The 26,179-nt window shown below is 41.3% G+C and overlaps 1 protein-coding gene across 2 annotated transcripts in view; it reads right to left on the reverse strand.

The window, feature by feature from the left end:
• stk10 (serine/threonine kinase 10) overlaps window positions 1-26,179 on the reverse strand; it is a 31,867-nt gene that overhangs the window by 2,532 nt on the left and 3,156 nt on the right. For both annotated transcript variants that reach the window (XM_086098834.1, XM_086098835.1), the window contains exons 2-17: window positions 21,608-21,772; window positions 16,664-16,712; window positions 16,239-16,388; window positions 13,625-13,697; window positions 12,521-12,715; window positions 11,253-11,334; window positions 9,657-9,800; window positions 7,806-8,105; window positions 7,232-7,609; window positions 5,451-5,575; window positions 4,498-4,621; window positions 4,036-4,215; window positions 2,816-2,908; window positions 2,605-2,734; window positions 2,397-2,521; window positions 394-582 (exon numbers count right to left, since the gene is read on the reverse strand). In XM_086098834.1, coding sequence (XP_085954960.1) covers window positions 394-582; window positions 2,397-2,521; window positions 2,605-2,734; window positions 2,816-2,908; window positions 4,036-4,215; window positions 4,498-4,621; window positions 5,451-5,575; window positions 7,232-7,609; window positions 7,806-8,105; window positions 9,657-9,800; window positions 11,253-11,334; window positions 12,521-12,715; window positions 13,625-13,697; window positions 16,239-16,388; window positions 16,664-16,712; window positions 21,608-21,772 — 2,502 coding nt within the window. The remainder of the gene's footprint in view (window positions 1-393; window positions 583-2,396; window positions 2,522-2,604; window positions 2,735-2,815; window positions 2,909-4,035; window positions 4,216-4,497; window positions 4,622-5,450; window positions 5,576-7,231; window positions 7,610-7,805; window positions 8,106-9,656; window positions 9,801-11,252; window positions 11,335-12,520; window positions 12,716-13,624; window positions 13,698-16,238; window positions 16,389-16,663; window positions 16,713-21,607; window positions 21,773-26,179) is intronic.

Consider the following 26,179-nt stretch of genomic DNA (forward strand, 5'->3'; position numbering starts at 1 on the left):
TCTATGAGGTATGGTTGCTTTCAGTGACAGTTGGAAAACAGCATATGGCCATCAATCAATCAATCATGCTTTTTAATTACACTAGGATTTTTGCTATTTGTAGGCTGCCCGGGTCACAATCACCCACAAATAGCAGGGGCACATTACATAGAATTTATATTGTGGTGATATTTATTTTTATTTTGTCTTCATGAGCATACTCAATCTTGGAGTAATCCAAAAGTAATACAGTTACATTACTTTAATATTATGGTACTTGGATTACTTTACTAACTACATTTTCTAGCATTTTAGTTCAGGGTGGTTCTGCTAGCTTTTATTAGTTAATAAATGCTTAGTTTTAGTTAAATTAAGTAGCGGTCCAACAATCTGCCATCTCGTTGCTGCGGGTACCTGTTTGATCTTCTCGCGGTCCTCGGAGGAGTTTCCGGTGGAGTTGATGCGCAGGCTCTTTTTGAAGATGGCCAAGCGGGTTTTGGCTTCTTGCCGCTGGTTCTTGGGCAGGCGGTGCTTGTCCTGCTGATGTTGAGCTTTCAGGAGCTCGATCATGCGCTGGTTGTAGCAATCCATGTGTTCCACCTCCTGGATTGGACATGACGTCAACACAAGACACTAAGCGGCAGATTCCCCCCCCTCGATGGCGCTGAAGTTCATTTCTTACGCACTTTGAATGCGCGGCCATTTTCCCGTTTTTTTTTTTTTTTTTGGGCATCCAGTACACAATGAAAATCATTTCATCAAAGGACTCAACCCATATTTGGAGCTGAAAAGCGAGTGTTGGTGATGTACGGACGCGCGAATGTGACACGTGTGTGGATTTCATAAACAGCATACAGAGGGATAGAAAAGTAGAGATAGACCAATATGGTTTTTTTCAGGGCCGATATCGATACCAATTATTAGTAGTCGAGGACGGCGATAACCGATATTTGGAGCCAATATTTATTTTCACTAAAAAGGGAAAATATTGGCATCAGAATTTGAAGAAATACAAACTCCAGCTCATAAATTTGTTGAATTTTTAAGCATGTTTATTGAACAACTTTTCAGATTCGTAAAATATTGCAGTTTAAATAACTAAATAAATGTTGATAAGATGTCAATAGACATCTTCGTTTTAAAAATCTAACAATTATGTCTAGTTAAATAAAATCTTAAAGTAAATAACTCACTAAAGTTTTCTACAGGAAATACTCATCCAAAATGTATAAATATCTTAAGTATTACATTTTTACTCATCTTAGTTTTTATTTTCAAACAAAAAACAGAGAGTAGAGTTCCCAGGGTCTGCAGCATGTCTTATAATGTTAACTGAAATTTTAAATAAATAGTTCCCTGAAGTTAACACTTTTTTTATATTGATCTATTATCGGCCGTATCTCATATGATTCTTCAAAATGGCCGATGCCGATATTTGTAAAATGCCGATAATCGGTCTATCCCTATAAAAAAAAAAGTATTTGGCCAAAATCTAATAGGAAGTCTATATAAATATCAAATACATTTCCCCCCCCCCCCATTGTATGTCAAATAAAACCAAAGTTACAATTGTTTGAGCTGCGCTTTCAGACAAACAAAAGTCACCAGCGGAAGCAGTTGATTGGCTCAATATCAAGTTTGACTTTCAAGAGGCGCTAGTCCTTAGTACAGCCTCCTGAGCACTTACGCAAGAGCAAAGACGTGCACGTTTCTGGGAAAATACGTTAAATTGGAGGGGGGGGGGGGGGGGTGGCTTACGACCTCATTGAAATGTGGCATGACCCAGAGTGCCTAACTGACACAATTAAGTCAATGGGAGAATCCGCACAGCCCAAAAAAATACGCCCTTTCCAACTTAATGCTTAACACCAAGGAACTTTCCGTTGACGTTGATTATGGCGACGCCATATGGACAAAAGCGGTATTGTTATGTCTGAAGGAAGACCACAAGCGCATTGAGTCATTTTTTTTTTTTAGCTCACTCCAGCGAGTGAAATCTGGGCCAATTTTGATCCTCGACTGTCCTTTCATCTGGGTTAGCTTTTGACGTATGCCATAAAGCAGTCAGCACATTTGTAGTTTTTTTGTGTGGCAGTGTTCCTACCATCCTCTTCAAAGTTTGCTCAGTGCCAGTAAAAATGATACAGACCCCCTCAGGCCATCGCAACGGTACCATTCAACTAGTTTAAGTCGATGTTTCATCAGAAGAGTTCTGAAAAGATTTTATTAAGCTTGAAAATTTCCTTAGTGTTACTTTAAGCAGCCGGGAGAATATTCCCATGATCGAAATGCATGACTGAAGCACTCGATGTGCATTCAAGCCACAAAACACGCATTCATCTTCCTCGACAGCTTTCAGTATTATTCCGCTTGAATCATCCCTAATAAACGTACATATGATGACGAGGGGGGATTACCTTGCCGTGCTTTTTGAGGAGGAGATGTCGATGCAGGAAATATCGCTCTTTGAGCTGCTGCTTGAGGAGCTGATGTCTCTCGTGGAGGCTCCTTTCCTCCATTTCCCATAGCGAAGATTCGCGATCTGAGGAAGAAGGACGGCCAGATGGGATCGTCAGACGGATGATGGAAGGCGGCGCACGCACGCCACTCTGACGACCGACCGACCTCGCATTAGCTGCTGTTTCTTCATGAGACAATCCCGCTCGGTATCGGCAATCTCCTTCTTGTTGTTGAAGAGGATTTGGTTGATGGTCGAGTCCAGTTGCTTCTTCTGACCTGCCAAAAATTCTTCCTCCTGAAGATCAATCAAACATGAAATGATGATGATGATGATGATGATGATGAAGATGATGAAGATGACTTTCTCATGACGCACCTCTTGTTGCCGGCTTTCTTGGAAGGCATTCATGCGTAGTTTCAATTGTTCTTTGCGCTCACTTCTTGGCAGCTTGTCGACAGATTGTTTTAACTGCACAGGAGGGAAAACAAAAACAAAAAAGGAGATTCACACAACTCGCTAACTTGCTGCATCTTAACCACCAAAAACGTTTAATGACGTATACTAAAATCCAAATGAATGCCGCCAAAAACGTTAATTGACGTTTACGGGGCAGTGGAACGTCTGCGCAGCGTTGCCTTGTCATTGTGGTTGTAAAATTCCAAAACACCCACTAACTATGGCCAGCAGATGGCAGCATTGTATCTCTTTTCAAAGTTCTCCCGGTACTATAGACAATATGGACCTTACAATGAAATATGTTGAATCTGATGAAATGGAACTTTTTCAAGGATGACGTGAATGATCAAAGCCTTTGCCACATTAAATCTAATTCACAGAGCGTTACTAAAAATATTCGTGTCCAAGTCACTGTTTTTGCTCAATGTCACCTAAATGACCTATTTTCAAATGGTAATTACTAAAGAACGGAATAAGGTAGAAACATACTTTTTTTTCTTATGGAAGAATGGAACACGATCCTTTCATTTTGTGTGTTGCATGTTTATGTAGCTTCCCACACAATATTCAGAGTTAAAATGATCGAAATCGGCTGGCACTGTCGGGTGGTTTTTTGGACAACGTGTGGCAGCAAAAGAGTTAAAAAGGGGAAGTCTCGTCAAGCCAAACATTTTCTTGACAAGAATATGTTGTATGTCGAAACAGGACATTCTAATGATGGCGTTTGCGGAATAACAAATTCCAGCCGTTTTCATCCATTTCATTTTGCGTAGGGTACACCTAACAACCAATCACAGCTCAGCTGCTTTGCCGTGATTGGTCACTACCTGAGCCCTGAAGCAACTGTGACCTCATTTTCACTTTCAGACTCGTGAGGCTACAAAGAACACATTTTGATCTCATGTTTTCTAAATCCGGCCAAAGACACGTTAAGATATACGGGAAATGTTTGTCAATTCAAATGTTTGTCGAGTGTGAAAATCTTCACCAAGTCAATCGAGTGAACCATCAGTGACGTCATACCGAATTGCACTTTTTTCATTTGATGGGAAGAAGTCAATCAATTCATTCATTCATTGATTTTTTTTTTTTCCTGTTTGTTTTGAGGAGGAGGAGCCTGCGTTTGAAGGTGTACCTACATCCTTTTTCTTGTGTTTGACGCGATCCTGGAACGCGTGGTGCTCACGCTGTTGTTCAGCTTTAATGCGTTTGGTCTCGTCTTTCAGTTTACTTTGGTGGTCCGCCTCCATCTTCTCAATGGTCTGCTTCTGATGCTTCTCCAGGTTCTCCTTCTCTACGTCGTAGAACTTCTTTTTGGCCTGTCAACAGGACATAATTAAGGAGTTAATTATGCATGACCAAGATATGAAAAGAAAAAGTTTGAAGAAATTGCGGCATTCGCAAAACTTGTTTTGGGAAGATGCTGGCATCAACATTTCTATTTTTTGGTCACATTTAGCATGAAATGACTTTTTTTTTGTTTTATCTTAATCCAAAATAAACATCCTTAACAAGTTGAGGACAAATCGGTGAGGACTGAGCGATCAGCAAGTGCAGCACATGACGAGGAAGTGGACGACGGGTGTTGGGTTGCATCTCACACTCAGTTCCTGGTCGAAGCGTTTGTGCAGTTGCTCTTTCTGCGTTTCCAGTTTGCCGTGCAGCTGAGCCAGCGATCGTTGTTCCTCCTTCTGGAGCAAACGCAGCTCACGCAGCTCCTGGCGCCTCAACACACAAATAGCAGCTCCAGTTACGGTTTGTCACCAGCTGACATGCCACATTGGAATCACTAGGTGGCGTCATAAGACTGCAGGACGGCATTGGTTGAGACTTTTTGGCGTACGCTTGATCGACAAACGGGTCGAGATGAAGATGATTTAAACTCATTTGCATATGCGTTTTGGAGGCTAAATGATCAAATCTTTGCCTTTTTCCCATAATGCCACAGGGTATTGAATTGCGCAATACACCGTAGAAATCATGCACTGAAGACATCATAAAAATTATAATTAAAACACATTTACTTAGTTTTTAAGCATGCTGGTATAACATAATGAAATGCAAAAAAAAAAAAAAAAAAAAAAAAACATTTTTATGCGCAAGTAAATAGCACAACGCATTATGGGGGAAACATTTTTAGCATTTATCCTACAAGAACATATTTGCAAATAGCTTTAAACTTCATTGACGTACTTGCAAATACGGATTTGCCAGCCAAATATGTTTACACCACACATCCATATTATTATTCCCAGAGCTTTAAAACTTTATTGGCGTCACGTAATGCTTTCACACCGCCTTCGTGTGACAAACCCTCCTTCTTTTTGTTTTGACCAGACGTGTATGAGCACATATATTGCATACTTCTAGCAACAAGTGTATATGTACAAAATTTCGCCTCAAGCAATCCTTTTAGCCGTATATGTCTATTTATCTCCTATTTGAAAAAGGACTACCGTACATTTTTTTTCCCCCCTTACACCCAAATGTTCCTTTGCAGTTGATGAAGATGCTGATAGCAGGTGAAGCATTCCTCTTCGTTTGCTTGACATACCTGAGGAATCTCATCTCCTCGTCCTTCTTCTCATCGTCCCTGATGATCTTGCAGGTGGTCACGCTCACCTCGACGCCGTCAATCACAAACTTCCTGGTTCGCTTCAGAGTCTTCCGCGAGTAGTCCTGCAGGAAGCAGAGCAGAGGTGGGATGGAGGTGAAAGGTCAGCAGAACATTTTTGGCGAATCATCAGTTATGACGACGCTACTTATTCATTACAATCATTACGCAGAATAATAAGAAGTAGTTTGTTATGGTATTAAAACAGCACTGACAACAGATACTTGTAAACAAGCAAACACAGAGTGGTGCTTCAGTGCCAGTCCATAAAGCTCCAGAAATAAGAGACCGACTGTGGCGCATCCAGACGAGCGAGACCTCCATTGAGCGAGGTCAAGCGCTGGACGCCGGCCACACAAAGGCCGCATTGGGCCTCCCATTTGGAGCCAAACAATTCGCTCATGAAAGCGGCTCACTCCCATTTGACATCTTTGATTGCAATTGCAAATGGCTGACTGGAAAAAACGCTTGTTTTGTTCACGTATGCGGGCATTAAACGGTACTTTATTTCTATCGCGCTTGGATCGAACTCACAGCCTCTGGGTTGGGAGACGACCACTCTACCACTGAGCCACGCCGCCCCAAATTGACACAACATGCTCACATTAGTCAACATTTTTACAGGCTACCAAGTTGAAAGCTAAAAATGATGTGAATACTTTTTTTTTTTTTAAGACCACGCATGCCTCGCATTCTGCAAACGTGACCACAAACTTCGAACAGCACATTTAAAAATGGAGTGTCGGTTTTATGGATAATTAAAGCTTTCATTTTAGAGAAGCAAATCTAAGACTTAAAAGGGGAAGTCGACCCCAAAGTTTTCTTGACAAAAATATGTTGTATGTGCCCCTACTAGTCTAAAAACTAAAAATAATTGTTTTCCCCCAATCTGAGGGGGGTGGCCATTTTGCCACTTGCTGTTGCCTCAGAATGACATCAAAGATGCTCAGTTAACGACCAATCACAGCTCAGCTTGCGAATGTCACATGACCAAACTCTGGCAACAGGTGAGCCATGATTGGTCGTTACCTGAGCAACTGTGATGTCATTCTCGGTCGACAGAAATGGCAAAATGGCTGCCCAACTCAAATTTGGGGAAAAGGGTTGCATACAACATTTTTGGGTTGACTTCCCCTTTAAGGACCTTGTTAAACGCTCAAAATAGGACGTACTGTTTGAGATTACATGAAATATATATATATTTTTTTAATAAAGTTTTAGGAGTGACTCCCAACAGTCTTTGATAGAGTAGCAAAATGTTGCGATTGCAGGCCAACAAGTGCAATGTTAGTCAGATAACGAAGCGTGCGCATGATGTCCAGACTTTCACAGGCAGGAGTGTCTGCCGTCAAACTTGATATACTGGACAGGAAAAACGACTCGCGTGGTTAAGAGCGGAAATATGTGTACCATTGAGTGTTATAAGCTTTACGTTACAACAGCATTGTTGTTTTCATTGTTTCACACTCGGCCAGACTTCAAGACGGCAAACGAGAACGAAACGTCACACGATCGTAACGTCAACATTCGACCTCCCGTGTGTGCTGAAAATAAGCATTGTGAAAAACAATCAGCCCCGAGCCACAATACACTTTCACTTCCTTGCTTTTTCCAACCAGGAAGGACAATGGCAGCTCCTCCTCTTGTTTTGTTTTTACACTTAATTCAACTGTTTCGAAGTGACGTACAAAGACGGCGGATAGCACAGGAAGTGGACTCACCCTCGCAAATACGGAGAAGTTGTCCTTCGTCAAAGACAGGCTCTTCATGCTGTCCGTATCAAAGCTGCCCGAGTGCGAGTAGCGCGTGCTATTGACCCGTCCGTTGATGTACGGCGAGACCGCGTCGGCGGTGGAACCCATCGACGCCCGGTCGGCGTTCATCCTGTTGAGGATGCCGCTCGGGCCCAAACTCGCTGCGGCTGAAATGAATTCTGGGATCTGCGCCGGGCCAACGGGAGATCGCACATTCAAGATGTCCGTACTGGGGTCCGCGGACGCCGGGTTCCTGACCCTCTCTGGAGACTCCATGCTGTCAACACTTTCTTCAGATGCATCCGATTGCGGCAGAGACGGAAGCTGTTCCGCCTCCGAAGTCACCTGCAAAATGGGACAACATGGAAAAAAGGAAATATGCGTTCTTTACAATTCAAACACTTCATATTCACTGGAAACATAATCCTTGTCATTTGAAAGAAAGTATCAGCCCAACATCGATACTCGTAATATTTACAGTGCAACTTTGTTGCGTGTTTAATTAGCTGCTATGTTCAATGGGAGGAGCAAATGGACGTACCTTCTCTTCCTCCGACGTGGGCGTACTCTTCCCATCCTCGATGCCGGAGTCCGTGCTGGAAGTCTTGATGGACACGCCGCTCTCGTATTTGTCCGACTCGGGCTGGTCTCCCAAATGCGCCTGCTCCCTGGAGGGGAGATTGTGGCGCGGCAAGGGGACAGGGGCGGCCGCGACGGCGTCCGGCTGGTCTCCCGCCGTCAAGACCGATTCGGCACGCTTTCCCACTAAAGGCTGCGGTGATATCGGGGAGGATGCGATGGCGCCTGAAGACTGGTCTCCTTCCAAACTGGTCTGACTGGTCTAATGTGCCAAAGAGAAAACTGGCTAGTTATGGAATGAAGTGGCAAAACACCATTTTCAGTACGAGTCTCAAGTACACCTGGAGTGATGCAAGCAACAAGAATGACACCATTCCTGAAACTACGATTTTTGGGGAAATAGTAAGCAGCCATGTTTGTAACCCTTTCCAGCCACTGTGGAGCTTCTAAACACATTTCATCTTGGGGATTTTTGCAAATAACCGTCTCAATTCAAACAAACTGGCAGCTTTATGATGGTGGTGAAGATTGAGCTGATTTTTTTTTTTTGTAAAAGCTGTGGCAAAACAATGTGCGGCCATAAATAATTTGCTTTTTTGTTCCATGCGTGATACCAACGTCTAAATGTAGAGCGCGTCTGGCTGCCAGTGTTCCGGTTACTGTTCTTTTGTTTATGCTGAGGGTGGTAAAGTGCAGCCTCCTGCTCGACGTTACTTTCTAATCTGGTGGACACACGAATGGCCCCAGCACACACAACCTTTAGACCTTTGGCACAAAAGCAAAGTTGGCTGCATGTGCACTTTGTAGGTCAGGGATATCTTTTTCTTGGTTTCAATGTTGCAAAAAAAAAAAAAAAAAAACCGCATCAATTTAGATGAAAGCTTCTGACAGCTGATGGATATGATATACACAACATTTTGTGCGAATTCTGACCAAAATGAAAATTCTCCAGTCTGCACTTTTTAAAGCGGACCTTCGTATATGAGCAACGACAAGGACGTCAACAAATAACTTTTACTTTCAGGCATGGCAAAAAGTGACAGATTGTATGGACAACATTTTATTTTGCATTAATGTGTATTACAAAACCCTTTTTTTGATACTGTTTATTTAGCAATAATTGTTGCTCATTTGCAGGTGCAGTTTGGTTTCCAAAATAAAAGCAGATGTTTGCAAATGTCAAAACAGTCTGCTTTAAAAGCGGAAGTTAAGCCAAAAATATTCTTGACGGGAATAATTTGTATGCGCCCCTGCATTTGTCTAAACAGGCATTAGGGAATTCATTAAAGTAATTAATACTGCGCTTGCTTGTGGAATAGGACTTAAGTAGCAAAATCTTCCCGTTTTGGTCCATCTCGAGTGGCGGCCATTTTGCCACTTACTGTCGACAGTTGCTCGGGTACCGATCAATCGCGGCACTTGTTTCTTGAGTTGGGTTATGTGATGTTCGCAAGCTGAGCCGTGATTGGTCATCACCTGAACCCCGAGTAACCGCAAGTGACAAAATGGCCGCCACCCAAGATGGAGGATCCTGCTGCTTTCGTCCCATTCCACAAACAAACCTCATAAATACTCATCACAAGACCTTGTTTTAGACTACGCAGAAGATGATTTTCCAAACACAACTTTTTGGCTCGACTTCCACTTCAACGAATGACAAATCATTCCTGTCGAGTGTGAAAGCAGAGGATTTGAACCATTTGAAGATCACCAATGGCCCCCTAAACGATGACCCCATGACTACAATAGTTGTCGAATCGTTTGCTAATGGACGATTTTTGCCAGCTGCAAAGATGATAGAAAGGTTTGGTACCACGGTGAGATCCGCGGCGGCGGCGTTGTCGTCCTCCTCCGCATCCTCTCCGTTGTCGTCGATTTCCTCCATGACTTCGGCTTTGGCCTCAGCCACCAGCTCCCTCAACGGACGGTTGGTCGTCACAGAGCTGACGAAAGGATGCTGGCGGGCAACAAACGTCGACAAAGGGAATCAGGCTTTCGGCACCAGGTGGCAGTCAGGCAGACACAAAAGAGTCGCTCAAACGAGGGAGGGGCTCGATGTCACAATATTTCAACTTCACACCTCCAACAGGAAATCCATTTTGTTTTGGCTCAATCTTCCACCGGGGAGGGCAAAGTGTGCTTTCGAAAGCCAAGAGCGTAAACACCTTTCAAAAGGCAGAGATAAAAATCCTGACCATCTTTAATTCCCATTTTTCATTGGGGCGACTGACCAAATAGGAAAACGCGGGTGAGCAATTGAGCGAGTGTGTGCCTCACACGTTGTTGTTGTTGTTTTTGTCGTGTCCTGTGCTTGCTGCTGTACCTTTTTCAAAATGGCTGATTGAAAACAACAGCCCGATTTAATGAGGCAGGAAGTTAGCCAAATTTACCAGCTTTTTATCTTTGCTTCAAACCTTTCCCACCCTTGAATTCTGACAATATATAAAATCAACTATTTAGGAGCGAATCTAATTGACTGAGACGTGATGCATTTCCTAAGTACAAACAGATAAATGGTAGATAACAGTAGCTGCTGTAATCATACACACTCACAAAGCCCCGTACATCAGTGTCTTTAAAGCATGGTAATCGGACCCTAAACACACAACTATGTGAATTTAAGAAACCTTATCTGATAAGCATTCCAAGCCAAAGCCATGATAGGTATCGAAAACATCCCGCACGGCGCCCAAAGGCCTGCCCGCCCGTCTCTTCCGAGCGTGCCAACATGGATCTCAGTTTTTCGTCTCTCCGACATGCCAGCGCTTGGCGTGATCCCGACATCAGATGAGGCCGCCGGGAATGTCAACTTTCCCTCAGCTGTGGCTCGGAATGTGAATCCGTGCCGCTCTCCTGCTCCGAAAGAACGCCGGGCTCACTTTGACCGATTTGCTTCACATCATCGTTATCATCAGGCTGGCCTGATGGTCGCAAAGCGCACTTGGATTTTGGCTGTGTAGCTTTTGCGGATTTTGAGGAGCTTCAAACTTTTGTCAAGCATTTTGATAATATAACTTCCAAATGTTGCTTGGTGGAGCGTCGACAGCACATCGTATCTCGTACCGTGCTACGACTGTTTTCGGTGTGAATAGCAATTGTTGATTTCATAAACAAACAAGTCAGAACGGTTTTCGGTGTTGACATCTTGCACATGCAACCAAATGAATCCAAATATTAGTTTTCTTCATCTGTTGACAACATGACTTCAATGCAAAAAAATAAAAAAAATAAAAAGCGTTATAGAAGGCATTTTAGCCATAAAATCCTGCGTGAATGTGAAATAGTCAGGCTTGGTCATGTCAACGTCCCATCCAGGATGTGGAACTTGTCCAGATGAATATAAAAGACCCCCAAAACGGAGCTGTTTGCTGGCAAGTAAGCAGGTTGAGTGGAATGCATCTCGCCTTACCCCCAGGAGCTGCACTGCAGTCGGACGGGTCTCGGGGTTCTTATCCAAAGCCCTCCTCAGGAAATCTTTGAACTCTTGTGACCTGTAAAAGACGAGAAACAAAGACACGTGAGGGAAATGCAGGATGGTTTAACACGTCTGCCGTGCTCAGCTGCCCTTTGGCAACGCGAGCGCTCAACCCCCAATGATGGCCACGCCACTTGCAGCACACCTTTATGGAGGCCGTGTTGCTTATCGCAGAAAAAGTCCTTGTTCAGCACTTCTTTAGGTCCAATGCCACCGAGTGAGGGGTGTGTGTGTGTGTGTGTGGCCATGTGAATACATAGGACAGCATAAAGTGGAAATTACAATCTATCCTGAGAATAATAATGGCGAGGGGCATTTATTTCTATCAAGTGTAAGAGAGTGTAATGTGCCCGTTAGGGTTAGGAGGGACACATTAATTTGCACCAAATGTCTTGTTGTTGTTTTTTTACAAGTAAGTAATGACAATACTACAGCATAATATAATAAATATGTCACTTTTGTTGTTGTGGTTGTCTTATATGGTGGAAACCGGCGTGAAAAACAACCCTTCCTCTTTCATCTAAAGGTAAACTTCGGCTTGACAGTCGTGGTGGCAATACGTCTTTTTGAAGTTGATTAGACACTTTTTTTTTTGCTCCCAAAAAACATAAATACATTCTACTTTAAATATTACCATGGTCCCAAAAAATTTATTTATACGTTTTTTTTTATGCTAGAGCAAACAGAAGGCTTTGATGCAGCCTCTAAACTGATGAGAATGCTTGAAGCAATGGTAGTGAATACAAAAACGGCTAGCAGGTGGCAGCAGAGTATAAGAGCTCAACCAGGGCCATGTTGCAACAAGCTATTTTCCCCACTGTTTTAAACTGATTTGTAAATAATGATGAAACTTAGCTATATTCTATTGCTAATTGCTGCAAAACTGAAACCGAAAGAAATATACTTTTTTTCCTGATAGAAGAATCTAATCATTTTTCTTTTGGTAGGTTCCATGTTATTATAGCAACGGAACAAATTCTGTGGGCCTTGCAAAATCAATCAAAATCCCGTAAAACAGCCGGGAGCGAAGGGGGTTGCTTCAGTGAAAATGGCTGCGAGTGAACGAGTTAAAAGACATCCATCGAGAGCGTGCTGTTCATTTTGATGATTAATTGGGGCACGTCGATTGTACACAATTAGGAAAGAAGAATTCTCAATTAATTGCACGGAAGCTGAGAGGTTTTACTGAGCTGATTTCTCACCATTTGTTTGGTTGGTCCAGTGTGGGCGGATCCGACTTGGTGATCTTGAGCAGCACCCGCATGGGGTTGAGGTCATGGTGCGGTGGTTCAATCTGAGCTAGTTCAATCAGGGTAATGCCCAGGGACCAGATGTCGGCCTTGTAGTCGTACGGCGCGTCCTTCATGGTCTCGCACATGACCACCTCCGGGGCCATCCTGCTCAATCCACACACACAAATTAGAATCAACAATTTAGCTTTGCTGGCAATTTGCTCGTGGTTGCGCCTTCGCGGGACCACAAAAAAAAAAAAAAAATAAGTTATGTTTGCAGTTCTTCACAATTTCAATCTGGGACTGCTCCACAGAGATTTGCTCGGGAAAGGCGGGACACTAACAGCACTTCCGGCTGATTGTACGATACATTATCTTGTGCCAATCCCGGCAACGGATTTGAATGCCATCGTCGTCGTCGTAGGTGAATAAAAAAGCACGAACGTCTTTACCAGCTAAAGATGCGCAAAGCGCCTCTTGCCGTTTTTCAAAAAGGAAACAAAGTCATTCTGCGAGAACAGAATTAATTGCAGCATCCATTCATCCATGTTAGGTTTGTTTGTGTTTCCCCCGGGCTCGGCGCTTCCAGGTTTCGTCACAGCTTCGTGTCCCGCCCTAAACAACGCCTGATTGGTCCGACCTGTGTTGCGAATTGATCATTTGTGAATAAATACTGCAAGAATTCAGCTTGCTGGCAAAGTGAACTCTAACATAGTTCAGCTGAAGAGGAGGAACCACTGACGACCAGGCCAGGGGCGGACAATCCTGGCCGTGGAGAACCGCAAGTCATGCGTCTTTTCCATGCCTCCCTCCTCCGACACAGGTGAGGATCGTTGTCAGGTTTCTGATCATTCGAATCACCCGTGTTGGAGGAGGGAGTCATCGAAAACGTTGCCTAATCCAGCTGTGGACTAATGGATCATTTATGGCTAAAAGGTCAAAAGCATTTCCAGCCGTTTAAAGTTTCTACAGATAAGATTTTTAAGAGCTCGTGTTACACGGGAGCAACGAGAGAGAGAAAAAAAAAGTATGCGGCCCATACAGCAATCTCAATTGATGATGCGTTGAACTCACCAATACGGCGTACCGATGAAAGTATCTCTTCTCTGGAGGGTTTTGCTGTTTTTAGCAGACACACCAAAATCAGCTAGAAAAAAAAAGAAGATGAGATTGCTTGCTTTGCTGCTTTTTTTACAGTTTCAACTCATTTATGATCACGTACAACTTTAACAAAGAGCGTTTTCAATGTGGTAATGTACATACAAGTGTAAAAATCAGTTACGTGCGATCATTCCAAATGATATACTGTACCTCAGAGCATTCAACTGAAATGTTTCCAAAATATTACACCCAAATCGGTGGTCCACTCGTAGCTTCCTTCCAAAGTAACTTATTATAATTAGCCAGCACTAACAAATAAAATTATAATTGAAAAAACATTTTCAGTAATGAAATAAAATAAAAATAAAAAGTAACTGAAACTATATCGTACTAACAAAGTATAATTATAGTGAAAATGTCCTTCGTTTTCATACATGAGCTTTGAAGGTTTATTTTAAATGCAATTATTCCGCTATTGTACATCCGGAGCTACAGAAAAGAAGGTCAGTTATCTGAAAATATTTGACCCCCTTTTTTTTTTTAAGCTTGCACCGTCTTAAAACACCGCATATATTATTACAAAATAAATAAAAATAGAAAACTACTACTTAATATTACTTAAGTGTCAATCCATTATATTAACTCATTCGCTGCCATTGACGACTATAGACGTAAAAAATTCATTAGAACAATTTCTTTTAGTTTCACATTTTTTTAAACTTTTGTTAACAAGAGTATGAAAACCTAGAAAAAAGTGCATTGTACATTTAGAACAGATATCAAATTTCGGATTAATCTTGAGTTAACTAGTGAAGTCGTGATTAATTACAATCTAAAAAAAAATTTATCACCTGATGCCGCTAATTAAAAAAAAGAAGAAAAGATTATTAAAAATTAGGGGTGTCAGACGATTAATTTTTTTATTGTAATTAATCGCATGACTTCAATAGTTAACTCACGATTAAATCACAAATTTTATATCTGTTCTAAGTGTACAATAAAAAAATCTAGGATTTCATACTCTTGTTAACAAAAGTGGGGGGGAAAAATGTGAAACAAATAGAAATAGTTCAAATGAATTTTTGACGTCTATAGCCGTCAATGGCAGTGAATGAGTTAAGGTGAGGTCATGTCGTGAAGACTAACCCGGCAAGTTTGGCAGTTTAAAGTGCAAAGGCACCTGGGAAGGACTTCCTCTCACATCTGCGTCACTCGGGTGAATGAAACGACGCCTTTAGCGACACGACAGCCAGGCCGGCTGAATGCCATGAATGAGCAACCAAAAAATGGGCGTTCAGCTTCAAAGTGGTCCAACTTGTAAATGAGTCAGTGTGATGACTTATGTGTGAAGACATGAACATCCAAATAGCTGCATCAACAAAACCAAACAAATTAAGAACAATGCCAATTTAATTGCCAAAACAATTAAGTTAAAAATAAAAATAAAGGACAAAGCTAACCATCATGTTGTGTAATCAGATTACACTTTAGTATATCACAATGGAGCAGGTCAAACCAGTTTTACCCAAAGTATTAATAGAGCACAGATGTGCTCCACTCTCTTTTCCTCCTATTCTAAAAATACTTGTGTGGATTTGTTTTCATTTTCAAAATGACATACATGGGCTTCAGCCACGTCTGATGCTTCAAATGTCAAAGACAGTGTGGTTGAAATGTTGAATACACTGCGGCGCATCCACAATCTGGCCAGTGCAATGTGAGGAATGCGGAGGCCTCTTCAAAAAAAAAAAAAAGGAAAATAGAATGAGATGTTTTCCCACACACAGCTGCGGATGTTTGCAGGCACCAATGCCAAACGTTTAAGCGCTAATCTGCAATGGAATATGAAATCCACTTTCCAATAAATTGTTTCTAATTCAGTTTACTGGTAAAGGTCTTTTGGAATGTTTTTACGTTTTGCCGGTCCACGACATATTTACTAGGGGTGTGCCAAAAAAATTTTGGGGGGATTCTTATAAGAATCGCAATTCTCATTTAGTACGATTCAGAATCGATTTTAAATGTCCCAAAATCAATTTTATATAAATTATTTTATACTGTCTTGCCTTTGTCTGTGTGTGCCTTTATTTGGAGCGCTGTTCATGTTGTACCCGGTGTAGCCACTTATGGGCAGTGTGATTCCACGCGGTCTAATACACTGTTAAGTTTTAGCCACATTAGAGTTATTCAAAAAAATATATAAATAAAAATTCCAATAAAAGTTGTGTTTTTTTGCAGCGTGGATCCGTTCTTTTGAGTGATAAAAGTGCTGCGAGGAGCGCGTTAATTAGCATTAGCAAGTCAGACTGGAGTAGATCATTACAATTCCTTGTACATCTATAGATTGAAGCAAAAATCATTGTCAATCAAATCATTTTGAATCAAAAATCGATTCTGAATCTAATCGCAGACCCAAAAATCGGAATCGAATCGTGAGACATTCAAAGATTCCCACCCCTAGTATTTACTGTAACACACAGTCTCAATTGTTCGAAGCTATTTTCTTGCGCTATTTTCTTATTTTCTTGCGCTACCTATCCCCCCCCTGCCTGCCAGGAGCAGAATCAAGTGGCTAGTCCAGCCTCACCTAGTTTGATGTCCCCATCCAGCATGAGGAGGATGTTGCCGGCCTTCAGGTCCCTGTGGATGATCTTGATGCTGTGGAGGTAGGCCAGAGCCTCCAGCATCTGCCGGCACACCACCGAAATCTGCGGCTGCGTCAGTCCTCGATCCAACTCTGTGCAAAGGAAAACGGGAAGGATGGCAACTTTGCAAATCTCCTGAGTCAATTCCACTCAAGAGAAGATCAACAAAAGGGTCCGCGTTGCTAATCCTGGATGGCGTTAAGTTAGCTGCAGATATGAGCACACGGATTACTGGGTGAAAACAGGCAGCAGTGGACTCCGCTGGGTCTGCTGGCCGGGGGCCGTTCAAGGCCAAATGAGGTTTCCCAAGCATTGGGGACAAAAAGACAAAGACAATGCGGCAAAAGCGTCCAAAGTGAGGACTTACCCAACATTGTGGCATCCACGGCTCCTCCTGGACAAAACTCAATCATGATCTGGGGGAAGGAAAACCACCACATGTAGATTCATCAATGGTCAAATACGTTCTTTACATGGATTCCATCTTTCAAAACTAGCGATGCACTGACAACGCTTTCATTTGAATACGTCTAAAAGCATCAAACAGATGGCGATGCAATTGTGATGAAAATGTGTTTTGAGTTTCATCAAGTATTATTGAGGAACACAAAAATTTACCATGGCATACATTTAACTAAATCAAATATACATCACTTTTTTAGAGAAACAACTGAGTCACCTTTAGTTATATTTTTGCGTCTAAGATATTTATGTATTGCTCTACGCTTCCATACTCTTAAGGGTTAAAAGTTAATTGCTCTTAACTCATTCACTGCCATTGACGGCAAAAATGAATTTGAACTATTTTTATGAGTTTAACAACTTTTACCATTTTTGTTAACAAGAGTATGAAAACCTAGAATTTTTTTGGGGTACATTTAGAACAGATATAACATTTGTGATTAATCGTGAGTTAACTAGTGAACTCATGCGATTAATTACGATTACAAATTTTAATCACCTGATGCCCCTCATTTTTAATAATCTTTTATTTTTTTACATTTATTTATTTTATTTTTTTATTTATTTTTAAGAAAAGATTATTACAATTTTTAAACGTAATTAATCGCATGACTTCACTAGTTAACTCACGATTAATCACAAATTTTATATCTGTTCTAATACAAAAAAAATTCTAGGTTTTCATACTTTTGTTAACAAAAGTGGGATAAAATGTTAAACTAATAGAAATAGTTCAAATTAATTTTTGACGTCTATAGCCGTCAAAGGCAGTGAATGAGTTAAAAAGGTTGTACTTCAATTATTATGCTCTAAAATTGGCATAAAACACATCAACGATAGTATCGTTTATCATATTGTAAGTTTCTCGGAAAAAAATATCCTCCTAAATGATTAGTTCTTATTGACAGGATAAAAGTCACAATGTGCAATACCGATTCTGAGGCCTCCATATCAATATGTGTATTGCAATATGGCTGCCAACGATACATTCCCGTCGAAAATTGTCAACTCTTTTTTCCACATTGAGCGAATGGCAAGAAATCAATCATGAGAAAAACGTGTGGCCAAAGTGCTAGAATGGACTCGGAATAGACTTCAGAAAGTTGAGAGCAGGATTTCAACTGGAGTATCGGCGGGCGGGCCACATATAGCAGTTTAACAGTCAAGTCAAAACAGAGAGAGCGCAAGGGGAAAAAAATGAAAACAGGACACTCCCTAAAATGCCTTGTTGGCCAACAGTAACAAGCATCTTTCATTTCCTCTCCTCTCATACAGTTTCGGACTCACACAAACACACACGTATGGCATTCATTGAAGTGGTTAGTTTTTATTTTGTTTTTTTAAATTTAGTTAGTCTTAATTCGTTTTCAGGGTGGTTCTGTTAGTTTTTATTAGTTTTAGTTATTTCATAAATGCTTAGTTTTAGTATTTTTTTTTTAAAGTGTGTATTACTTATGCGCAATATTTAAAAAAGACCATGGGAGCAACGTCATCTGAAGGTGCTTTTCTATTGGCTGCTGCTAGACGACGTCACTTTTGCGTGACACACTTTCAAACGTCCTTATTCCGTTTAATATAAAAATAAATCATCCCCAAAGGCTCATGCGTTAAATTGAAAACGAAGGACATTTTTGCTGTAATTATAATTAGTTTTAGTTAGTTTTGTAACTATAAAATGTAGTTTCAGTTAGTTTTCTTTTTTTAACATTTTCGCTTTTATTTCATTTCGTTAACGAAATAGTTTTTTGAATTTTAGTTTTAGTTTCTTTGTTAGTTTGAACTAAAATAACCTTGCCAGGGACGCAGGATTTCATTTATTGGTTAAGTGCTTGTGTTGTGGGTGAAAACAAAAAGGGGAAGTCCGATCCGGTGCTGTGGTTAGCAAACAAGCAACATGCTCTAACCCTCAGCTCATGGCGTGCATCACGCCTCGCTATGACAACTCTGTCAAAATGTCAGCGCCAGTTTCACTCCGGAACAAAAAGAGAAGTTAATGCACCGCTATCAAGTAGGCAGAACTTGATCAACACGATCTCAGTCAAACTACCGCAAAAAAAAAAAAATAGTGCACGCTGATGTGATTAGATTACCCAAGCAATCGATGGAAAAAATCCAAATTGAAAAAAGGTGAGTTTGTTGCAGTAGCAACGCAGCAGTGAAGAATGTGCCCTGGCCGGCCGAGCAACATTTTCACTTTGGGCTGGAACATTTCATACATGCCACTTGCAGTTTGAATTTTATGCCAATAAGCATAAATATATTTTACTTGAAGAAGGCTGCTGTATTTTTTGTTCCTATTCTTGTAGCTTTAGCTGACGCAGCAGTGTCCCCCTCTCCTTGTCACAGCTCCGTGATTTTCTCGCCTCACCAGCTGTAAAGAATGTCAAACTTCCAACCAAGTAGCGCAGAATCTCTGCAGTCCCCCCGGAATGAAGTGTGAGCACATTTCATTGTCATCTTCTGCCAGCAAAGACAAAACGGACGGTCCTCAATTGAGGGACTGCAATGTGATTAAAGTCTCCTCGAAACCGCAGCCTATGCAAACGGAAACAGACAGCATTGCACAAACATCGTAAAGCAATACTGCCGTCACCGTCTGACGTCATGCTACAGTACCAGCAATTGCTCAGTGAAGCACAAAAGCTTGACTTTCAAAATATCTCCCAAAGGCAAAGGACGACCAACCTGAGATCAGTCCTTTCATATTCACTTGCAAACATCTTCTATCTGTATATTTTAGATTGTATTATCAATGCATGAAACAGCTGGCAGAAATACCGCAAACATACCACTTTCATTATTACACGACAGTCAAATATTACAGAGGCTTTGAGATACTGAGATACTTTGATGTCGAGCTCAAACTACAACTTTCACAAATGAGCGGATACGCATTTGCTGTGTGTCTTGGACCGGACGTGTAGCCACACACGAAGTCGGAAAACATGGAAATCTACAACTAGGGTTGCCACCTTGGATTTGTGGAGAAAAAAAAAAAAAAAAGGGGACGCCTGACCAAGTTCGGGCGGTCAACAGTCAAGCCCAATATTATTTATACCCCCGGCAAATTTTGAATATGTGGACATTTTAGCATGACAAAATCTCAAAACACACAGCAAATGTGATTAACTCATTCACTGCCATTGACGACTATAGACGTCAAAAATTAATTTGAACTATTTCTATTAGTTTTAAACTTTTTTTCCCCTTTTCGAACAAAATTGTAATCGCCTGACGGCCCTTATTATTTTTTTAATTAATTGATGATTAATTACAATAAAAAATAATAATAATCACCTGATGCCGCTAATTAAAAAAAAGAAGAAAAGATTATTAAAAATTAGGAGTGTCAGACGATAAAATTTTGTAATCATAATTAATCGCATGACTTCAATAGTTGACTCATGATTAATCACAAATTTTATATCTGTTATAAATGTACAATAATTTATTTTCTAGGTTTTCATAAAAAAAAATTATGAATTGAAAAAAATGTTAAACTAATAGAAATAGTTTACATGATTTTTTTATGTCTATAGTCGTCAATGGCAGTGAATGAGTTAAGTAATGGTTCGCGAACGAAAATATTAATGTTTTGCAGTGGCGCAGACAGTCCACACTTGAATTCAGTTGAAAATCTGTGGAGGGAACTAAAGACCAGGGTGATGAGAAGAAGAGCTCATCGCTAAAGATGAATGGGCAAAAAAAATTGTGCAAAAAAATTGATCAGCAACTATTGAATGCGTTTTATGACAATACTTTTCTGTAGACAGACAGGGAGCTTAGCTTTCAGACACCAATGGAATTTTTCAGATAGCACAAATGGTGCCAGAGTTACGGTAATCCGAATTTTCAAACTACAAAATTTAGGAAATCAAATTAGCTTTTGGCATTCTTCCTAAAAAAAACAACAACAAAAAACGGTACAAATTGAGAGAAAACTTATTTTGAATAACGTTGCCATTCACTTTCTCTCAAAGTGAAGGGTAATTAAAAAAAAAATATTTTTTTTTTTTAGAAAAACTACATCTGTGATTTTATTTTGAAGTCCGTGATTTGGAAATCCCCTTTTATGATGTCTGGGATTACATACAAGGCAGGAAAAGTTGAGTGCAATGTGTGTGACATACATGGACGCGGGATAAGACACAGACATGTTTGTTATGTGGCTTGGGTGGGCAGGCAAGGACGTTTGTTGCACAAAATATCCGACTGGATCCACATCACCACCACGGCATGTTTGGGGGTGGCTGAGGAATTCCAACTATGGTCAACAAAAACCATGACAACATGACAATCGCGGGGGCTATGCCACAGCTGCGTTTGTGTGCATTCGATTACAAGGTCACGATAAAATCAAATAAGCCAGCGCACCAGTGATGAGGGTTTACTCATCTGCAGTTGTGCAAAGGAAACATTGTGCATGTTGAAGTATTGTTCATATTTGAGGGGCGCAACATTGCTATGACAACCATCCTTTGAGTCTTTTGGCTGGCGTGCAACTCCCAAGAATATTCAAAGTCAGAGCACAGAGCGAGGTCATTATTTTCCTTGGCCAGAAGAAGCGGAAGATTAAAGGGGGAGGGGCTTGGACAATTTAGACACTGAAAGGAACACACTCAACTTCCTTACACATTCCTACGGGAACATGAGGGGGCAGGCTGGGGTCACCTCACAAGCACGGTGTCACCCAAGGGATTTCAACTCCCTCTCTATTGTTAGCCTTCATTTTGAACAGGCCGAGCCTCATAAGAGAAATCGAGTTTGCCCGAAAACATCCAGTCGGCTGCAGAGAACATCCTGTCAACATTTCTATTGTGCAAAGAGGAACGTGTTGACTGTTGCCTACCCAGAGGTGGTTGTTGTAATAGAAGGCGTCCAGCAGCTTGACAATGTAGCGGTGGTCGCATTTGGCCAGGATTTCAATCTCAACCATGTAGTCCTCCAGCTCTTCCTCGCATTTGGTCGGGATCACTTTGGCTGCAGCCAGGACGCCCGTCTCCTTATTGCAGGCCTGGTGGACATCAGGACAAAGAGCAGCTTGAAAAATACACAAGGTCAGCCATTTTGGTCAAAGCACAAATGTGTCTGTCAGTCACAAAACTTCAAACTCATTATTTCAGTATGGACCTACAAAATGTACTCCACTGTTCTGCGCACACGCAAAATTTCAACAGATGAAAAATCCAAGGTGCCACCCAGGTTTCCTACTGTAAATATCTTAGGCACATAAACTTAAGAGAGAGAAAACGGTGGGACATCAACAGTGGGAGGTCACAGCTTCACACTTCTTTACCCATCCCTTGCGGTGTGTGTGTGCGTGCGTGCGTGCGTTAGTCAAACAGAAGTGGCACCACCAGGGGCGACCCAAGGTGCGAGTCAACAGGACGTCTAATCCAACCATCAAAGCGTCAGCCACTCACTTAACAAGGCTGGAAACGGTAAGCGCCAACACGCCAGATACTTTCACTCCCCTGTGAAAATCTCAGCACTCCGTTATACACACCGTCCCCACAAACTATGGAGGACCAAAACTGACAAAATTTTTAATAAATAAATAAATGACAAAAAGTGAAAATAGTTTTGATCCCCTGTGGTAATGGAGTTTTTTTTTTTTTTTATGTGCAGTTTTGTGATGCAAATTCATCCACTCTTAATGAACACAAATTGTTTGTAGAAGAAAAACGCTTTATTTCTGCGACCCCAACCAACTTACCGGACTACTTTCGTCTCGACCAAAACCGGACCGTGTCTCGCCTCACAGGACACTGTCAGCTGTATGTCAGAGCTGATTGCGCACCACTTTAGGTGAGGATGCCATACAGATTCATGTCCAAAACCCAAACTATCCCTTTAACTCATTCACTGCCATAAATTCATAAAAAAAAAGAAAAGATTATTAAAAATTAGGAGCGACAGACGATTAACATTTTTAATTGTAATTAATCGCATGACTTCACTAGTTAACTCACAATTAATCACACATTTTATATCTGTTCTAAATGTACAATAAAAAAATTCTAGGTGCTCATATTCTTGTTAACAAAAATGGAAAAAAATGTAAACTAATAGAAATTGTTTAAATGAATTTTTGACGTCTATAGCCGTCAATGGCAGTGAATGAATAAAAAAAAAAAAAAAGAGAGAGAGAAAACATTGTAAAAAATTTGGGGCGTCAGGCGATTAAAATTTGTTATCATAATTACATGCCGCATGACTCCACTAGTTAACTCACAGTTAATCAAACATTTTATATCTGTTCTAAATGTGCAATAAAAAAAAATTCTAGGTTTTCATACTCTTTTTAACAAAAGTGGATATTTTTTTTTTAAAGAAATAGTTTAAATGAATTTTTGACGTCTATAGCCATCAATGGCAGTGAATGAGTTAAGGATGAAAAAATGCATGATCACATCTTTGTATGCTGAGACTTTTTTGTCAGCACTATTGGGAGCAATTTCTGCAGGCAATTTCATGTCAGTTTTCTAATTGTTTTGACAAGCTTTTGGGTTCATCATCATCATCATCATCATCATCATCAAACTTGATGGCCCTTGTTGGCCAGCTGCGTACGGCAGTTTTCCAATTGCGAACTTTACAAGTAAAAGGAGGCAAATGTGTGTGTTTACACGGACACAGGTAAAAAAGTGGATACAAGTACAGGAAATGACTAGAAAAGTGGCCACTTGAAATGAGTATGACGTCAGTGCTGTGGAATGTTTGGCCAGCAGCAAAAAAAAAAAACACACACCCACAAAAACGCAGGGTATCCTGAAAGGTATACTGCATTATTGCAAACAAAAAAAGTTAGCATCCTTACTAAGGCACAATGAATGTGACATTTCAACTATTGCTGCAAGTGCCTGAGTCAATGCCATACGTTACGAAGCTCTGACACAGAAAAGGGCGCGCCTCCACTTTTCATCTTGTGACAAATGACTGTGTCACAGTTTTCTTTTTATAGCTCTTTTTTTCTTTCTTTTTTTTTTTTTTTTTACACACAACTAAAGCCAAGGTTTCCCAATGTGTCTTTCTTTACTGTCAATCTTTGTTAGGGTGTGGATTCCATGGAGATGAGAGCAACATGCCAGTACTCAAGTCTTGCCAGACAACAGTGATGACGCTAAAGCTGTCACGTCAAGTTGCAGGAAACAAGCCAGAATGCATTTTCACAGTTCAAAAAAACATCATGTATAGTTCTTGTAACCTGTCAAGAACACGACTGTCATGAGTGACGGCACGAAACTAAAAATGTAGACCAGGGAATGAAGACTTCTCACTTCTTGTTTTTCCTGTTTGGAATTCTCCGACGCACAGACGGAGCAGTTCCTCTCCGCCTTGTGACCTCACTCGTGGCGCATCTTTTGTCGCCTAACATCCGTCTTCATGTTTAGCCATCGGTCTGCGGTCAGTGTTGTGCTGCCCGCCCGCCTGCCCACCCGCCCGTCATTCAACACATATCAACTTTCGGCTAAAAATTAGATGTGATCAAATCAGATGGAAATGTTTACCGTGGAAGAGTAAACACACTGGCAATTATTCATGACACCCCAAATAATCCCGAGGTGAAGAGGCTACAACGAAATGGCAACCACAGATCCTTCCTGTTGGCAAATCCTTGAAACCCTTGCCCCCGGTCAAACCTTTATTCACAGTCACAGCAACTGAAGTGAGGCGAAATTCGTTCGAGCAGTGATGGTGATCTAAGCGCCCAATTCCAAGCCTTAATGCCGGGTGTCAAGCAGGAAGGCAATTGGGTCCCATTTTGAAAGTCTTTGGTATGACCCGGCCCAGAATTGAACCCGCAACCTCAGTCTCAGAGCGGACACTCTGCCACTACGGCACATGGCTGGACCATATTTTTCCTAAAAATGGCAGAATTTCAAATGACAAACCTTGAGTCAAAAGTTTTCCAAAATGCAGATAAATGACTATCGTCTATGGCCATGTATAGCCTGGTAACTAATACTAACTAACTAATTTCACAGATTTTAGCTCGTAGCGATTCATACGAAAAAATGTTAAAAGGCCTTTTTAATTCCTTCCTATTTACGTTCATGTTTGTGCTCGTTGACTGCAGCATTCTCGTGAGTCTTCTCGTGTTTTAATCACCATATTTCAAATAATTGTACATGATTTGATGACGAATTTTTGCAATGTCTGAATATTTTGTTTCACTTATTTGATGTCATTGTCTTGTACATGAAACGTGCTGTACAAATGAACTTACATCTCATCCCATCTAATCGCTAGCAGGCACATTTTCATCATATTGCCACTAGAACCACTTCCGGTTCGGTGTCTAAGAATCATGGGAAATGTAGTCCGAGCCTAATGCTGTGGTGGCATTTTTCAGGTGTTACAAAACGGGACCGGCGCGAGTTCCACGGCAAAGCCAGCTTCCAAAAGCCGAGCAAAAATCTTGGATAGTGGCGAATGCATTGACTTGTTTTGCGCGTTTTTAACCGTCAACCAAGATAGCATTTAGCTTTTGCTAAAGGAATAACCTAACCACCCGTCACCAGATTGACTTGCGATTATTCTGCTATCAATAGTTCCTGGTGAGAATTTATTTTACATTTGATTGTCAGCGCAATTTTAGCATCCTGGTTCTTAACTTTGAAAATCCGGTCACTACTTTATTCTACCTGTGACTTGACATGCCCGCCTGAATAAAGCTGAGGGGCTGCCGACGTCAAGCGGAATAAATAATAAAGAGAAGAGAAGTCACTTTGTAGTGGTGCGCTGGGCGGGCACCCCTCACGGTGACGTATTTGTGAAGCCGGCAGGCAGCAGAACAGTTCCTCTCTTGCATAAGTTGTCAAAAGCATCAATTGAAGCATTTGCAGAAGGGAAGTGGGTGTGAAGCACATTACAAAGCGCTGCTTCAACTTCACGCCCTGAATAAAGACGCAACATGGAACATGCTGAAAACATTTCAAAACATGCAAAGCGGGTTGGGGGGGTGGGGGGTGGGTATGGCTAGCTGACCACATGATGAATGACACGATTCCCATCAACAATCCCTACTAAGAGTGAGAATGACCAATTTACTTTGAAGCACTGGAGCAGCAGTATGAAAGCACAAAAATGCCGGAAACATTTTGAAATGAGGACTCCCCCCATGGCGAGCCCACACCCCGCATTCAACGTTCTTATCAGTCGCCCGTGAGCCCAGCTGGCTCCTGAGATTACACACAAGTGGCCATGACCTCACATGAGACGTGCAAACATATGCCGGAGTGAGACGCAACTCCAAATTGAGCACAAGATCAAATAAACAGAGGGAGTTTTTTTGTTTTTTTTTCCCCCGAAAGAGGAAGTGTCCACACCCTTACACTGATGACACAAGTTTGTTTGACAAACGAAACATCTCATACGGATCACCTGGCAGTTTAGCACCCTTTCACTTGGGAGGGCT

The sequence above is a fragment of the Leptonotus elevatus genome, chromosome 16 (genome assembly GCF_054856555.1).
Source record: "Leptonotus elevatus isolate MCC_2025b chromosome 16, RoL_Lele_1.0, whole genome shotgun sequence".
In the NCBI taxonomy this organism is placed as follows: domain Eukaryota; kingdom Metazoa; phylum Chordata; class Actinopteri; order Syngnathiformes; family Syngnathidae; genus Leptonotus; species Leptonotus elevatus.